A 19379-nucleotide genomic window follows, 5' to 3' on the forward strand; every position below is an offset into this window, starting at 1 on the left:
GATACATCTATCTGCACTATTCCTAATCGTGATTACACTTGATCGATTTTTTGCAATCAAATATCCTCTCCGATACCACGTATGGATGTCACCTACACGAGCAATTCAAGTTGGTATTTATGAAAATATACTAGGTACTTTTGTCGGTAGTATTTCATATCTTGCAGCTGCAGTATCTGAACTGTTCGTAGAAAAACCGAATATCACCTTTGAGTACGACTGTGAAGGTTCAACTTATTATAATACGTATGGCGCACCCATATATTATTACTTCACAAACCCACTCGTGATCTGCACCATACCATGTCTTTTCATTCTCTACGCCTACATCTTTTTAGTTGCATCAAAAAAGGCATCAGAAACGGCAACGCGACATGGGAAAAAAGTTAACAAACGAGAAATGAAAGTAACCAAAACCACGGCCATTGTTCTGTTGGTTTATACTTTGTGTTTCTTACCAAGTAGTTTAAAAAGCATCGTTCAGGGATATATCGACGCTGGGTACACTTGGCTGGCTTGGTACCCTTGGTTTTGTGACTTCTTAGGAATCGCAAATTCCATGATGAACCCGGTAATTTACGCGGGAAGAAGTGAAGAAATGAGAAATGAGTTTATTGAAACAATGCATGTTATAGCTAATAAAATCTGCATATGTTTGATGAGAAAAACTAATCCAAGTGTCAATCACAATTTAGGAGCAAACGTATCGACATCCTCAATCTGGCTTTATAAAAAAATAATCATTTAACAATGTGTGGAATTATAAATACATCAATAACTTAAATGAAACAACTATTTTCTTTAATTTAAATGAAATGTGATGTAATGGTGCTAGTTATAATCTGATATGGAAAAAAAAAATTGTTCGTGTTTGATGAGAAAAAGAGTGACAAATGCCAATACATTGATATTCACAGTCTGTCTTTAGAAGAAAAACTATAATTAACAACCATTTTCAGTGGAAAAAGCATTTGGCACTGTTTATTGAACACAAACTCCTTTTGCTAAACTTATTGATTGTGGAATTGGGTCATCACCGCTTGTTGATTGTATATCTTGGTAAAAGTTCTCAAGATGTTGGATTCAACTGAACACAATCTCCTATACTCTACGAAAGTGAATGTATAACCATGTATATTGGTCAGATGTTTGCCCTAGTCTTTGCAAGTTAGGACTACTATGTTAACTGATCGTTACAAGTATTATGTTTCAGTCTGTAGTTCAATTTGAGCCAGTTTTATTATAAACAAGAAATATTTTTTTATACAAAAAAAACCGCTCGACTTTTACTTGTTGTTTATTTCAGAAATAATGATTAGGAAACATTATATTGGCCTAGTGTACAGAACAAAAGTATAATCATAAAATAAACTATAGTACTGTAGGCCTACGTATTCCAGGACAGTGGAGTTACGCGGCCACATACTAGGGAAAAAATTATAAACTGGTATTTTGTATAAATATTATAATTTAAAAAAAGAATTATGAAAATCCGACTTGTAGTTTTCGAAATATAGGGTCTAAAACGAACGAAGTAAACAAATTGTGCCCTCCGTCGGAAATTGTTTAAACTACGCCATTTTTCGATAAAATAATTGCATAAAATTATGGTTTCTAGTATTATATTTATTATATTATATTTTATATTAACATTGTAAAATTACGTGTTTATTAAATAAAAACAAGTTTTTTACTTCGTTTCAATACAGTATCTATATATAAATTATGGTTAATTCTAACATAGGCGAGCACAATGGAAAACCTTCGGTACAAATCTCTGCCTTGGATACCTACCTGATCTATCTCAGATGTACTGTGAAATGTAAATTTGATAACATTAGTTTTCACTATTACGATATTGTTCCATATTTCTATCTTAGGAAGATATTATAAAGAGTTTTTTAACAAAATTTATGATTTCAACAGTAGATTTTCAACTCAATTTCAATTCTTCGCGGTCAAAGTAATTTCCGGGTTCACGATGATTTCACCTTGCAACAACCTGGTTTAAACTATTTTCTCTCTTTTATACACAAGGGAGCACTTAAAATAATAGATTTGGCCCTAAAGGTGACTGGAAACAGGCACTTTCCATCAATCAATACAGTGTCCCTTTGGAAGACGGAAGAAAAAAACTGATAGTAGGACTTGAGCCATTTCAGTTTTTTGTTTATTTTAGGAACGGACCGCGCATGTGAAGGTACAGTAGTTAAAAAATAAAAACTATACTGCAAATTAATAAAGATCAAATTAAATATACGCCATAAAGAATCGGAATAAATTGTGGGGAATAGTATTATAAAATTACATAGGGAGATTTGATGATAAGACATTTTGTTTAAAATCGAGTGAAATCCCGATAGCCGAGTTTTATTGAATAAGCTGGCAGGAATAACTGTAGGCTATCTGTGTCCCGTTAGGACCGAGATGTCTGCCCATGTTGCAAGCCGTAATGTCTTCTTTCTTGGGCCGAAACGGCCCACTATGTCACGGAAGTAATTATTTAAATAATAATCCCCCCCCCCCCCCCAACCCAACTATCTAATAAACGTCCATCCACATTTTATAATAACACAATTATACTATTTGTAGTAGAATTCATCGCACTGTTATCTACAATTTACCAAGCATTTGTTTTTACCACTTTTAATATCTATTAGAGGATTTCATTTGTTTATAAATGTTACCATATTATTAAAACTAAAACATTTAACATATCCCTCGAATGAGCACCTCCCTCAAATGAACTCCGCCTCCCCACCTCCGCCCTATAAGGACCCTACCAAACAATAAATTACAATGATGAATGCTATTAGTTACACCCTGCTTGCTCACGGAATACGGGAAATATCTACGTTCTGGTTCCATATTCTATGAGGCCGAAGGATAGATATAACCCCGGAATATAACGGTCATGTCGATGCCGGCATGATGCCGGCATGATGCCAAGACGACCCGTTCTCACAGAAAACCATACCGGCATGGTAATGGTATATTCCCGCAATATTCCTGGCACACAGCTCTGTGAGAAAGGGGCTTAAGAGATAAATACAAACATTATCATTGTCTTTTATTTATTGTATGATTTAGCATTCTACTACAAGTAGTTTACGAGATAGCATTTTTTTTTTCTCGATTTTTACAAAAAAAAATTAAATCAGTATTTTACATATACAATTGTAATGCACATTTAAAATTTCTTTTTGATATCCACTCCAAAGAACTTATAACACAAGAATCTCCTGTTCGTCCGAAGCGCGTAACAATTTCGAAAGGCATTGTAGGATAGAATATTATTGTGAGCCATGGAGAAGCGCGCCCGCATCAAATTAGAAAGTCAAAATCATAGAGGGGATCTGCTAATACTATAGGGGGATAGAGTAATTGATTGAGCCCTCTATTTGAGTAGTGCGCCCTCAACAAATTAGAAAGTCAAAATCATAGAGGGGATCTGCTAATACTATATTCAGAGCGTCATTTTGACGATCGAGCATTCTCTACTTCTACGGAGCGCCATTTATGCCTTTATTTACTTCCGAAATAGAAATAGTACTACGGTAACTGTGCTCAAGTGGACCCAATTTAGCACCAGGGTAGCACAGTGATATAAAATAGAAATAAGTCACTAATTTTAATATCGTTTCGTTTGTTATTACATTGTGCTCATGTGGACCCAATTTGGAGCCAGGGGAGCATAGTGATATAAAATAGAAATAAGTCACTGAATTTTAATATCTTTTCGTATGTTAATACACACTGTGCTCAAGTGGACACAATTTGGAGCCAGGGGAGCACAGTGATATAAAATAGAAATAAGTCACTGAATTTTAATATCTTTTCGTATTTTAATACACTTTGCTCAATTGAAACCTATTTGGAGCCAAGGGAGCATAGTGATATAAAATAGAAATAAGTCACTGAATTTTAATATCTTTTCGTATTTTAATACACTTTGCTCAATTGAACCCTATTTGGAGCTAGGGGAGCACAGTGATATAAATAGAAATAAGTCACTGAATTTTAATATCTTTTCGTATTTTAATACACTGTGCTCAAGTGGACCCAATTTGGAACCAGGGAAGCACATTGATATAAAATAGAAATAAGTCACTGAATGTTAATATCTTTTCGTATTTTATTACACTGTGCTCAAGTGGACCCAATTTGGCGTCAGTGGAGCACAGTGATATAAAATAGAAATAAGTCACTGAATTGTAATATCTTTTCGTATGTTAATACACTGTGCTCAAGTGGACCCAACTTGGAGCCAGTGGAGCACAGTGATATAAAATAGAAATAAGTCACTGAATTTTAATATCTTTTCGTATTAAGCATATTTGAATACCTACCAGTATGGTACCATACATGTTCGACAATACAGTGTCACATATCTCTATTAAAAAAAAAAAAAACAATATTAAAAAAAAAAAAATATCCGTCGAGGTTCGAACCCCAGCCGATAGCACTCAAAACTGAGCATTACCCGTTACGCCACCAAGTACATGACTGAAAAGCTGATAATAGTCTATTTATACGTGTATTACGTAATTGATCATTACGTCATAAATATCCTATTAACCTTGCTAAAACCAAAATGATCAGTTAGCTCAGTCGTCTGAGCGTCGTGTTAACAACACGTATGTCGTGGGTTCGATTCCCACGCTGGTCGGTGGAATAGAGTTAAGGCTATGCGAGCCACTGTGTTTGGGGTTCACAGATCATACGTCCCCCTTTCCACCACACATCATGAGGCGACAACATCAATGCATCTGGTGATGTGGTGGAAACGACCCCAAAAGGCTGTGGCAGGGCCTTAGTGCTGAGGCAGGGAGAGCACATTTACGATCTTTTTTTTTTTTTGGCTCTCGCAAACTGCTTTGGTGGTTTAAATTTTATGTTTAGCGCCCTCAATTTATTTTAATGTAAAAAAAAAGGGAAAAAAAATTATCTTCCTTACGTGTTTAGAAGAGAATTAATTTTATCTCATCGTAGTTTGGTATGCAGTGCGTTTGTTATGCAAATGAGTGTGCACGTGTGCTGTGGGAAAGATGGTATTGTTAGTCATTCGCGATCAACACACAACACTGTTCAATTTTATGATAAAAATGATCACCTATAATTCGTCAAAGTGACGAATTAAATCCTAGTTATTTTGTTAATCGTTACACATTATAGTGTGCTTTTAAATATCCGTTTCATGCAAGATATTGTATTGTAGGCCTACTAATATGTTGTGAATAAAAGTTTATAAATAAATAAGTATGTTTTAAGCAGATCTTCGAAATTGAAGCATAATTATGAAGTCGAGTTTTTTAAAACCCAACCTAAAATTCGCATCTGGATAGTTGAAATTTAACATTATAATTATCAAAGGTGATATGATAATTCTAATTGTTTTCTAAATTATAGAAATATTAAAATTAGTAAGTAGGCTTTTGTGTGCTAGCTCTGTTTGTATTTCATAATTTTGTTTTGTTGAATTACCGTCACGGCCGCGTGCATTGCATGTCTCACACTTGGGAAACAATCACCATTGTATGGCTGGTCCTGAAGACTTTTATATTTTGTTTCATAATTTCCGAGGACTAAGCTTTCATTCTTAGCTCTGCTCCAACCATGGTGAGCTTAACTGGAGACTTAATATTTTAATTTCATATTTCAATAAATATTTTTTTCAAAATTGTCTTTGCTGCTCAGCCCCAATCATGGTGGGGTAGTGAAGACTCTTATATATCATGTTTCAAAATACTAGGTGTCATTTCTGGGGACCTTGTAGCTATTTTAAACAGTTTGGTAAGCCCTGCGTTGTTATGCAAATGAGTTTTTGAATTTTTACCCTTTTTTTGGCTTTCGCTACATTTATTTGATCTCGTAAATTTTATGTTTAGCGGCCACAATTTTAATGTAAAAAAGGAATTAATTATCTTCGTTACGCGTTACGTGTTGAGAAGAGAATGTATCTCTCATCATAGTTTGGTATGCCGTTCGTTGTTATACAAATGAGTTTGTGCAGGTGTAGTGGGAAAGATGGTATTGTTAGTCATTCGCGGTCAACGCGCCCCACCGTTAAATTTTGATTTTGTTAATCAATGTTGCAACATTGGTAGCGAAATGTCCGATTCTTCATAGTAGTTGGTGTGTATGGCCGCGCCGTCCCAGAATAAACATGTTTTAAACAGATAGTCTCCGATGGTTTTTGTATGAGGTTAATGGAGAGTGAAATAAGATCAAATATAGAACATTTGCAAAGATGCCGATTTCCAGACCAATTTCGAAGCTTAGACTAATTCCGCCGCCGGGCTAGGCCATAGACATATACGAAGTCGAGTTTTTAAAGTAGAAAACCCCACCTAAAATGTTGAAGTCGCATCTGGATATTGAAATTTTAACATTATCATAATTATCATAGGTGACTATGTATAGTAATAAGTATAAGTAAGTGCATTTCTGGGCTCTATTTTCATTGCTCTGCCTCTCAACTATGGATGGGCTAGTACTGGAGACTTAATATTTAATTTTATATTTCAATAAATAGATGCACTTTCCGGGGACAAGCTCATATATTGTCCTGGTGAGTCTTATATAGTTTGTTTCATTCAAATCATGTAACGCCATTTTTTCGGGCGGGAACCTACTGTATACAGCTCTTTTTTTCGAAATTGTCTTTGCTCAGCCCCAAGCATGGTGGGGTACTGAAGATTCTTATGCATGTTGTTTGAAAACATAATAGATGTCATTTTCTGGTATTTTAAACAGTTTGGTATGTGCGTGCGTTGTTATGCAAATGAGTCTGTGCAGGTGTATTATGGTAAAGATGGTATGTTAGTCATTCGCGGTCAACACGCCACACTGTTAAATTGTGATGCTGTTAATTATTTACATTAGAAGACTTCACAATTAGCTGCCCAAAGTATGTATATTTTGTTATGTTTACATTTAAAATTATTGTCAACTACATAGTGGGATCCTAAATAGTGTTTGCAATGATTTTTAATTCATGCCTAGCTGCTACACATAATACTAACCAGGGCTACCTACGCCTACCTACTCGGCCTATAGGCCCCAGCTAAGCCTACGCCTAATATTAGTTGCTTATTATTAATATTAGGCCTATATAGCTAGTTAGGCTAGATAGGCTATTCGATGTGGTATGGTTGTAGACATTCGGTTACTGAGGTTGGCGTTTTTAATTATTAAAAAGACAATATAAAAGAAACAATAACACTGTACAAAGAATCATAACACAACAGTGGTATGTATAAAGCTTCAGACCGCTTTGTTGCTAAGAAGCAAAAGCACACACAAGTGGACAGTGACGTTTGTACCGTGGTATGGATGTAGACATTCGGTTACTTGCGGTTCAAGATTATATATTATTATATAGATCTTATAGTTACTGTCATAAAGTATATAAACACATATATCCTATAACTTAATACTTTTGGCATTTGTTATAAAACATTTTCTGTTTATGACCATTGTTTCGGAGTCTCAAAATTATACCAGGTGGGGAACAGTTTACCTTGTAGATATGATCAAAGACCTGAAAGCTACACACATTGATGTTTTGAGGAATTTTGCAGAGGTGGGTTTGTTGTTAAGAAAACAAACCAATCATTTAACCAGCTGTCTACAGATCAGGCACTTGAGCAAGTCAATAAGAAATGTAAAATAGCAGGTGGGTTAAAAGGAATTACACGCACAGATAGTGCAGGAGATCGATGGTGCCTAACACTTAACCAACGTAGCAAACTTGCAGATCAAACATTTTCGATGTTTGGACTTGATGATGAAGGAGACTTGTCAACTAGCAGCCACAACAAAGAAAATACAATAATCATGAGTAGAGATACAGATGTCCTCGTCTTACTTGTACATTTCCGGGATCTTCTCACCCATGAGGTTTGGATGCAAAGAGGGTCACATAAACAACCAAAATATGTGCCGGTGCACAGCATCAATTTGCCTGTAAATATTGTACAAAATCTTCCAGCATTCCATGCTATAAGTGGTTGTGATACTGTAAGCCAATTCCATGGAATTTCAAAATACAGCAGCCTTCTAGATGGTGTTGGAAGAGATCCTCTTGTTGCAGATGTCAACAGAAATGTAGAAGAATTTGTATGCAAGCTGTACTCTAATGCAACACAGTGAAATCCACTGACAAGCTACGTTTAAAGTTATTTTTGAAGGGTAAAAAGAATCCTGAATACCTTCCCCCAACAACTGATGCTCTTAAACTACATATAAAGAGGGCTCATTACCAAACATGTGTCTGGCTACTGTCAGTCAACAAGAAACAATCAGGATATCCCAGCAGCAACCAACTATGGATGGAACATTGATGAAAGCACCAAAGAACTCATACCAACATTGTTGACAACTGATCCTATTCCAAAACAATGTGTAGAACTAATATTCTGTGGATGTACTTCATGCTCTAGGGCTAGCTGCAGTTGTCGCTCAAAAGGACTACGATGTACTGGATCATGTGGTTGTAGTGATGGAATATGTCAAAATATTCATAATTGGAATGATGACGTAGAAGATGTGGAGAACACACAATAAAATGCAACAAGCATCATCTAAAATATTATCAGTTTCAGTATGTATAATAGCACAATACAAATCATTTTAGAAAAAAAAAATTATTTTTATTCATAGATTTACTATGGTAAATAATTAAATAATATTACAATTTCTCATAGGTATAACTGAAGTTTTGGCCATTTTTTGACAAAATTATCCATTAGACTATTACCATTATTATAATTATATCAAATCGCCAAATTGAGTCTATGAAAAAAGTATCACTAAATACCAAAAGCACGTCAAAATATAGTTGAAGTTTAATAACCTCACTTGTGGTCCTTTTTTGCCAAAATGTTTTATTAGACTAAATAGAAACATACACATTTTAAACAATTTGAGCCCAATATGAAATCTCTGTGGCCAGTCGTTAAAGAGATATGTTAGGCCCAGGTCAAAGGTCAGATGGTGAGAAAAATGACACTTCCGGTTATTTTTAGACAAAATGTTTCATTAGCACATATAGAAAAGTATATCTTCTAAACCAAGTGGTACCAAAATTAGTACAATAGACCAAACCATTGTTAAGATATGATCGATTTATAGATTTTATACATTTGACTTTTAACCTCTCTAATTTGCATGTTCGGGTACTTTAAAAAAGTGACAACACCCGGAAAATGAAAGTTTATGTTCTAAGGATAAATTTAGGCATAGTTGTCATCCATGCCAGAACACTACTGGGTGGGTCAAAATTTTAAATTTTCACTACTAGACTAATAATAGTGCTATTGGTCGTGCCTGTGATATAGTAACAATAGGCAAAGGAATGTTAATTTTATTTTAATTTTCCAAGTAGCAAATTTCTGAATGTAAAGTTTTATAAAAACAGTAATTTAAATATTGATTTCTAAAGAAAAGCATTGTAAGAAAACGTTGCAGTCCATATTCATTAACAGTTACGCTTAAGTTCAGTAAAGCTTGGTTCCCACTAGCGACGCAACCTACGCAACGTAAGAAAATGCCCTTCCAATAATTGTGTTTGCCCCCGCCTGCGTGAAATCAAACCTCTGATTTTTGCAGTACTGTTGCGTCGTCGGTTCCCACTTGTGATTAAGCAATACATCACTTTGCGTCAAAACGTCGTTGCGTTCTAGTGGGAACCACGCTTTAAAGATGAACAGGCTACATTTTACGATATTCGTGTTTTTTTTGTGATTTTTACCATATTGCGTATCTTCAAATAGTCCGCTCGTATGGTACGCTGATAAATGAATTTAATTTTAAAACGTTAAAACGATCTTTGATGTTAAAACGAATGGACACAACGAAAAAACCAATTAATTCACAAGTCACTTCAATCAACTTTTATTAATATAACAAATAATAAACAATGACATGGTAACAATAGTGTTATAGGTCGTGCCTTTGATAGTAACACAATAGGCCAAGAAATGTTAATTGTAATTTTTTCTGGATTTGTCAAAAATAATTAAAATATTTATTTCTACAGCCACTTTAGAAATTCCAGGTATAACCGTATGGAAATATTATCAATAATCGATTTTCATTCTACATACAATATTATAAAACATTATTAATGTATTCATTGTCAGAAAATGTGATAGAATACATTAAATTACTTAGATATTCAATTCAAAACTGTTTTCTTTTTTTAAAAAAGTATTGTAGGTACGTAGCTAAAATTTGCTGTTAAAGATAAAAGAGCACTATAGCTAGTAACCGACACATTTTTGAAATTTTTCCCCATACACACTCACACTAAGAAAGTATATATATATGTGTATCCATCATCCAGTAAACTGAAAAGCAATCATAATTTGATAATTTAAACTTTAAAAATTGCGCTTACGGTTAAAGAGTTCATCTGAAATGCGCATCATAACGCTAAAAGCCATTATACAATATTCTAATTACAAAATAAATGGCAATAATGACATTTTAAGAAATGCTGCAAGTGTCAATAAATTGAAATATCTTCGCCAATACAACGTACTTTACCTATAGTCTAGATAGCACGTTTTCCAGAAGAGGGCCTACATTTTAAACAAAGCCGGTACTCAGTGATGTTCTGCTTACATGCGATAGCTAATCTTCTTATAGTCGTTTATTTCATTTGTTCTGAGCTGACATCCTGCAGCAGTATCCACGTGAAATCTCTGACAATCATTCTTCCTGAAGCACTGCAGGGCACACCGTATAGGAGACATCTTCACCCCAGCAGTAACATCACCAGGCAACGATGTCACAAATACCGAATCTTGAAAAAAATGATGAATTTGAATAGATTAATATAAATGAAAAGATGGAATCGTAAGGAATCGTCTTGTTATCCATCTAGATGTGATAAGTTATCTCCACTACAACATGAAATGTCTGATATAAGCCTGGTTGAGACTAATTAAACTTTATCGAAATTTATTATCTGCACAAATTCTGAAACGTAGAGAAAAAAACAATTAACATACCATATTCACAGATGTATCCATCGTTCCATGTATTAAATGCTTGACTCTGGGCCCTTGAATCTCTTAGAGTTGCCGTGTCCGACATGATTCGCGTCCCAGCTTCAAGATCATTAGATTTCTTAGGATTATCCGTTGCCCATGGTGTCATCTGGGTGTCCAGTGTAGTACCATCTCCTTCACATTTCCAGTGAGCAGCAATGTCACTTCTCAAACCAGCTTGACGTGATAGTCCAATTCCGAACCTATAGCCGCTACAACTCGATTTATTAAGACGATCCAGAACAAACTGCCACTCATCAGACGTGGTGATGCACATGAGATAACCACCAGATGCCTTGCAGATGTCTTTGAGATCCTGCCATGTCTCTGTTGACTTGCTGTTTAATGATTTACTTTGTACACGGATGAGTCGTACTGGAAATATGAACATTCTGTAAAAAGAAATGAATCCAGAAGAAATGTTAAGAGGAAAGGAAATAATAATTTCAATGAGAGAATTTTTTAAGAAACTAGCGATCTTCTATCAACATTTAAGCAGTAAAAGAATATATTTTACCATTCTCTTATCCTTTAATAATACTCATTCGCGACGTGAAGAAAAAAAAACAACAGATAAAATAAAACATTTTCATCAAATTGATTCTGTAGAAGATGATGACAAACCAATAAACAGCAGCCCAATGTCGAATGATGTCGACAACTATTTTTATAGCTCCTTTGCGTCATTCCAAATGTTATAATAAAGAACGTACACACAACTAACGCAAATAATTTGACCAATCACAAGCTACAATTATAATCTTTTTATTCTTTTCGTCAGTGTTACACCCTCCTATTTTAATATTTTTTTAATAATAGCTGTTGGTCGTGCCTGTGATATAGTAACAATAGGCAAAGAAATGTTAATTTAATTTTAATTTTCAATGTAGCAAATTTCTGAATGTAAAGTTTTGTCTAAAACAATAATTTAAATATTTATTTCTAAAGAAACATGGAAAACATTGTAAGAAAACGTTGCAGTCCATATTCATTAACAGTTAGACTTAAGTTGAGTAAAGAATGAACAGGCCACATTTTACGATATTCGTGTTTTGTTGTTGTGATTTTGACCATAATGAGTATCTTCAAATAGTCCACTCGTATGGTACGCTGAAAATGCATTTATTTAACGATCTTTAATGTTAAAACGAATGGACACACTTCAATCAACTTTTATTAATATAACAAATAATGAACAATGATATGGTAACAATAGTGTTATTGGTCGTGCCTTTGATAGTAACACAATAGGCCAAGAAATGTTAATTAATTTTAATTTTTTTCTGGATTTGTCAAAACAGTAATTTAAATATTTATTTCTAAAGACACTCTAAATTCCAGGTAGTACCGTATGGAAATAATCGATTTTCATTCTAAAAGAAGAAAATGTCAGAAAATTTGATGTATTTAATGCATTAAATTAGTTAGATATTCAAAAACTGTATTGTAGGTGGTACGTAGGTAAAATTTTCTGTTAACGATAGGAAGCACTAGCTAATAACCGACACATTTCTGACATTTTTCACCATACACTCTCATACTAAGAAAGTATGTGTATGTGTATCCATCACCCATCCATTTAAACTTTAAAAATTGCGCTTGAGGTTAAAGAGTTCATCTGAAAGGCGCTTCAGAACGCTAAAAACCATTATACAATATTCTAATTACAAAATAATGGCAGAAATGACATTTTTAGTAAACACTAACTCAAATTTGATTACGCGACTGCAGCCATGTATGGCCTTGTTGGTTCCCGACCAGCCACTCAGTGTACGGATCTTTCACATATTTCTTTGCGAAAAATTGATTATAATAACTAATTTTTATGCGTTTTATATAGGCATAAATATGTAAAAGGTTGATATTAAAACCCATCGAAGAGAAAGGGAGAGAGAGGAGGGGAAATTGAGAGTGAGAACAAAACACGTGCGGTTATAATTGACATTTTTTCAATATCGTGCTCTAGTCTTAATTTGGCTTTGGCAGGTCAACAAATACTGTGTCAAAAAATATTTACCAGTAAAGTGGTACTGAAATGCAAGATCTATGTCTTATTCGAGTTTTTTTTTGCAAGCCTAATCAACAAGCCCAATGGCGCGCTACCTATTCATTTAAGCTTGAATTGATAGGAACGAATGTATTTCTATTATACTGTACTGTAGGATATTGTTCAGCGTCCAATTAATCTTGATTTATCCGCTGAACTTTGAACTTTAGGATATATTGCCTTTGTTGACATTGTTACGGTACTAAACACATACTAATATAGTCTTTAGTCTATGTGTTTTGTCGTAGCTGTATTTGTGATTTCTAACCAACGAGTAGCCATACATGCATGTTGAGGCAATGGCAGGAATTGTAAACCATTGTTATAGACGCTTTTCATTATTGAAATACATGACATTACGATATGCCGCGTCTACAGCTACGACTCCTCAGCTTAACAACAAGAAGCTTAAATCTATAGACGACCTACCCGGAGTAGGGATACGAGGAGCGCCTTTGGTCATGAACAAAATCATATCAACAGCGCTGTTGTTAAGGGGAAATGTAATGAAAAGCCATGAAATGGGTGTTGAAAATGCAAAGAAGTATGGTAAGATGTACAGAAACAGTATGTTTATATTCGATATGATTGTAATAAGCGATCCCAAAATTATAGAAACATTTTGTAGATCTGAAGATAAATTTCCCGAGAGAATTCAATTTAGTCCTTGGATAGAATATAGAAAAGAACACAAGAAACCACTTGGTATATTGCTGGAGTAAGTATATGATTTATATATATACATTTTTATTGTAATAACATTTTCCCATAAACCATCATACATAGGCCTATATTGGCCTTTATATTAGGAACAATTAAATATCTTGTTAAGACAATGTAATATTGCTAGTTGGATCCGGAAACTATAACCCTATACTACAAAATTAACAATATACACTTGTGCAAGATTGTCACTATAAAGTTGGTTAAATATGCACCTTTACACTATTAATGAATTAACCTTCATGGTTTGTATCCATGAGCAAATGTCCACGTATTCTAGTTCTACAAACAGACAGTTCAAAAAGTTCAACGAACTGTCCACATTATTTGTTTTTTATCTGATTTTGGTAATGAATAATAATAATGAATAAAGTACTTTCTTTGCTGTTGTTGACAAAATATATACAGCCTCGAATAGTATTGATCATAAAACAAAGTTTGCTTATCAATAATAATAAATCATTAGTTCTAAATAAATCATACGTAGGTTAAACAAACAATAACACAGTATCATTTTATTTTTGCTTCTAGGGATGGTGAAAAATGGCAAAAAAGTCGATCTGCTATGAGTAGACGTTTACTACGACCGCAGGAAATATCTCTCTTTTTAAATTCTATGCGTGGTGTATCGACGGATGTAGTGAAGAGGCTAAAAACTTTACGCCAGAAAGAAGGTCCAAATAAAGACATGGTTCCAGACCTCGAAGAAGAGTTGTTTAGTTGGGCATTTGAATGTACGTTTTTCTTTCAAATTGCAAGGTTTTGTTCACACAGATTAGAAAGCAGAATGACGTGCCGTTGTTGATGAAAAACCGAAGAGACTAACAGAGGAGATTGTTTTAGACAAAAACTTACTATGTAGAATTTTTTTCATTTTCAGCTGCTTGTACAGTTTTCTTCGACAAACGCCTTGGTATTTTGGACAAGAAATCACCAAAGATTCATGAAGAAATCGACGAGTTCTTATATGCTTTTAAAAAGGTATTGGCGACATCTGCGGATCTTATGTTGAAGCCTTATTCTATCCAAAGGATGTTGAAAACTAAATCGTATACACTACACAAACAATCATGGGATTTGCTCTTTAAAGTGTGTAAGTATTACAGTACATATAGAAGCTAAAAGTCAATGATTACTGTACGACCTTATATTGATACCAATTGTAGGTCTACTACCAATAATAATGATTTACAGCAGGGAGAAGGCATTAGACACTGAAGCCTATTTTCTACTAAACGAATCGAAGCGCCAGCATATACGCATGCGTATTCAATTGTCCTTAAGTTTTTAGTTTCAGTGAAATTGGTTGTTCGAATTGTTAACTTATTACTTTTTGCGAAGCGAAAATTTGCGCAACCAATTAGAGCTCAGGAAATGAGCCATGACGTGTTCATGAGCACCTATGCGAATTGAGAAGCTCGACAGACACGTGATGTGCATGAAAATCGCAGTTATTCGATCCTGTAGTGGAGTTACTGCAAAACGTGAACAAATTAGTCTAGTGGAAAATCGGCTTAAGATAGTCTTCCGTCTTGAGATTTAAAGTTACAAATTATTTAATAACTGAGCAGTAGCATAATATTGATTATTTCTCAAAGCCCGTGACCTAATAGATATGAAACTAAACGAGTTGGCAGACAAAGTTGAAAAAAGTGACAAAGAAAAAGTTGACGATGGAAGTTTCCTGGCGTACCTTGTTGCACAGGATAAACTGAGTGATGAAGAAATATATGGGAATATGACAGAACTGCTAGCGGCAGCAGTAGACACGGTGAGTGATGGAAACCCCCGTATATATCATGACAAATATTTGAAACGGATTTGGAGCAGAATTATATCTATTTTCACACTAATCCGTCCCCAATGTGAACGAAGCTTAGACGTTCAAAGTGTTTGATGTTTTGTTTGCTTTATAGCGAAGTACATCAATCGTCTATATTATAATTTGCATAGAACTGATAAAAATGTTTAATTACAGACTTCCAACTCTACGCTATGGATACTTTACTGTCTTGCAAAGAATCCTAAGTGCCAGGAACGTTTATACGAAGAAGTGACACGAGTTCTTCCAGAAGGCATCACGCCAACAAAAGATCACTACAACCAGATGAGCTATCTTAAAGCTGTCATGCAGGAAACACAGAGGTTATTATTCATTATTATCATTTTTACCAATACATATAATTACATTTTAAGTTTAAGTCGTGGATAAACGTGGTCTACGAGAGGTAAACATTACATCTTACAGTAAGAAGGTAGAATGAGTTCCGTTTTGAGAGGTATCGACTTACTGAGAGAAGAAATAATTATGTTGTTTTTTTGTGTTTGTTTTTCACAGATTATTTCCAATTGCACCAGGAGTTTCAAGAATTATTCAGGAAGATAAGGAAATTAATGGATTCAATATACCAGCTGGGGTAAGTGCTGGGGTTACTTGCAACAATTATATCTCTTTTTCTTTCAAACCATCATCGTTAAAATCGTTAAAAAATCAGAAATGGATGAAAAAGAAACTCGAAATGAGATTGATAAAAGTGTACCATACTCTAAAATTGATGCTATTTTTCAGAAATATGGTACGTACGTAACCCCAATTCTCAAGCAATAATCAACAGTATCCCTATTCCCAACACAATTTCTATAGGCCTAACTCCCCAAACTTCCAAATTTAACAATGTTCTTATTAACAAACACCCCACCCCCTTCAACCTACAAGTACATTTACAGAATGAATATTATTAAACAAGTAATACAATTCAATATCGTTACTTCTTGTCTTTTTCTGTCTCCGATGCTGGAATATAAACAAATTAGAAGAGATAAAAGTTAAAATGTTTCTGCGACTGTTGAACAAACTCCCACTCCTCTGCTACTGTTCTGCTGTTATCACCAATAATTATTATTTCCAACCTGCAACTAATTTCCTACAAATATAATAATAATGTTTCTGGCATATAATTAAATGAAAGATAAAAGTTAAAATGTTTCTTGATATCGTTCTGCAATCCAACAATCTGCTTCTCCTACCAATTATTTCATCTTCCTTTTCCGCATACAATTTATCTCCAATAATTATTTAACAAAGGTTTCAAAGCTCCAAGTATGATGCAACTACTCTGTTATTTTCACCAGTTATTCCTTACTTCAATTTCCAAATAGGCCTACAATTACAATTAATCTTCAATAATCTCAACAATTACAGTCTCTGTCTCATATCATTTTCCATCTTCCTCAAAAATCCCTCAATTGCACACATACAACCACATTATCCTTCTCCACCAATCAGCAACTCACACCCTGACTTAACTCTTATACTTCTCCTCCAATCAGAGACCTCCACACCATTCTTCTCTGCAACACAATACTCTGCTCCACTGGCTTCACACAACAGCTTCCTAAAACAAAAGTGAAAACAAAGGGAAAGTGAAAATAGACTAGTTCAATTACATACAACTTATGTCACTTGTGACAGGAACATAGCGTTTAAGTTAACGTTTACTTTGTAATATTTATCATTTGTTGGCCTCATAATTTTAGTAATATACAAAATTCGAATTAAAATCGATTTATTGATTATAGAAAACAGTTGTTCTCGATACTTACACGATAACCCGTAATCCAGAATACTTTGAAGATCCGTTGAGCTTCAAACCTGAACGATGGCTTGATCGTGTGAAAGGCGAACGATTAAACAAGTTCTTAATGTTGCCATTTGGAGTTGGTATTCGAAGTTGTATTGGTAAGTTGCCTTATTATTTACTTTTACCCTTTAGTACACATCCCATATGATATCAACAACTAATCAATTACATTACAAGAACTAAAATCATTCTCAAAAGTTCAAAAGTTGTATTATTCAGACCATTAGGCAATACGAAATTGGCATATCGCCGATTGGTTGGCAGACGGTTCGTTACGATTATTCATCGTCGTTGATATTGGGTGCTATCATTCAAAAAATGCCATTTATGGAATGTTTTTTATTAGGTCGGCGGCTTGCTGAACAGGAGATGCACACCTTGTTACCAATGGTAAATATTATTTTATTTAGGTCTAAGATTTGATGGCTTTTTTAGATTTTTTCCAATATCTTCACGTGTTCACTGATTGGCATACGTAGGCTATGCAGTATTCTTCTCAGCTTTTGCCATTATTTTGAGAAATAATTCCCAGATTAAAAGAAAATGTAGACCTACTGATCAGTTGGATAGAAATGTATGAAACTTGGTAACACCACTAGTAATTACCTTCTCCTTGCTCTTTTTAGATTATAAAAAACTTCCGGCTTGAAATTGACAAGGAAGTCAAGTCAGTATCAAAGATATTTTTGGTTCCCGACCAGCCACTCAATCTCCGTCTAGTGGACAGAAATAGCAGTATGTGACGATCATATCAATTTTTTTGTGATCAATATGTACGGATTCTGTTATGAAGAAACGTAATTATAGATTAGTTTAAAATTATAACGTATAAATTCAATCTGCACGTAGAAAGTGGAAAAGTGATATGTTGGTATAACTTGTCCCAAAAATGAATTGTTTCGCGTAGTAAGCAGTCTTGGTGGTAATTAGGCACTGTGTAAAGCTTTTGTCACGTAAACACGGTTGGAGTTGTGGATTGGTGTTTATGATGCTTGGCTACCAATTCAAGGGTCCTGGGTTCAAGTCCTGTCATATGTCAGGATTTTTTCTAATGACAAATTACAACTCCACTCCCAAAGATTTGTAATAAGACTTTTTTTGTGCATCTTGTGTATGTTTGTCTTGTGAACAACAGAAGCCACCTTTATGAAGGATAGTGCATGAATTCGCTTATGGTTATCTTTGGAAATTTGGCTAAATATATAATAAAAACAAATACATTAAAAAAAACAAAGTGAATACAAAAATCAGAATGACCATCAGTTTTAAATCATGTAGTCCTTATAAAAACTGATGTGTATTGGATATGTTGACTCCTTAAGTTTATTTATGGTTTGTTCTGATAGTCGTACTTTTATGATGATCAATATTCATCTTGTATATTATGCCTAGCAAGTTACCCGTACCTGTATAGGTATTATCCGGATCTGACATTTTCTTGAACCATTTTAATATATTTGAATGACGGACTTAAATAATATGTTATATTGCCTACTCTTTGTTATGTTTGTTGATCTATAGTGTTTTGTATACTAAGATTACACATAAACATAAATTACACATTTAATGTCATTTTAAACGTACAGTATATCTATTTGCACTACGTAAAGTATTTATAATATGATAAATAGGTCTACATTCGTTCCAGGAAGTGTTTGATTTGCCGTTGAACTTTAAAACTAGGATGGCGCTTTTGTTATTAAATAATGTTGACATAGCCTACGTATTTTTGTCGTAGCTATGATTTGGAATCGCAACCAACGGGTTCAACGATTCACGCCTACAATTCATGTTTTTAAATGGCAATATCAAGAATGGACAACTTCTGTAGATGCATTTCAATATCATTATTGAGGTACACGCCTTTAAGATATTCCTCGTCTATAACAACAGCTTCTAAGCCAACTCCTC

At 34.3% G+C, this 19379-nt stretch overlaps 2 protein-coding genes across 2 annotated transcripts in view; one reads left to right on the top strand and one right to left on the bottom strand.

Moving 5' to 3' along the window:
* The window catches only part of LOC144849819 (aspartate aminotransferase, mitochondrial-like), a 234676-nt gene that overhangs the window by 66535 nt on the left and 148762 nt on the right, over positions 1–19379 (bottom strand). The gene's annotated exons all lie outside the window — the stretch shown is intronic.
* On the top strand, positions 6758–19352 carry LOC144849825 (sterol 26-hydroxylase, mitochondrial-like). The gene is made up of 10 exons (XM_078706901.1): positions 6758–6910; positions 13733–13822; positions 14359–14561; positions 14708–14920; positions 15426–15598; positions 15806–15972; positions 16166–16244; positions 17407–17566; positions 17815–17858; positions 18095–19352. The coding sequence occupies exons 3-10, from the start codon at positions 14393–14395 to the stop codon at positions 18209–18211; spliced, it is 1122 nt and encodes a 373-aa protein (XP_078563027.1). The 5' UTR covers positions 6758–6910; positions 13733–13822; positions 14359–14392; the 3' UTR covers positions 18212–19352.

The sequence above is a fragment of the Antedon bifida genome, chromosome 8, assembly GCF_963402885.1.
Source record: "Antedon bifida chromosome 8, ecAntBifi1.1, whole genome shotgun sequence".
NCBI classification, from domain to species: Eukaryota; Metazoa; Echinodermata; class Crinoidea; order Comatulida; family Antedonidae; genus Antedon; species Antedon bifida.

Bases quoted from the DNA above. Each gene is read 5' to 3' on its own strand.
- LOC144849825 (XM_078706901.1), top strand. From the start codon at position 14,393: ATGAGTAGACGTTTACTACGACCGCAGGAAATATCTCTCTTTTTAAAT. The intron at 14,921-15,425 runs GTAAGTATTACA...TATTTCTCAAAG, and splicing joins GGATTTGCTCTTTAAAGTGT to CCCGTGACCTAATAGATATG. The intron at 15,599-15,805 runs GTGAGTGATGGA...GTTTAATTACAG, and splicing joins TAGCGGCAGCAGTAGACACG to ACTTCCAACTCTACGCTATG.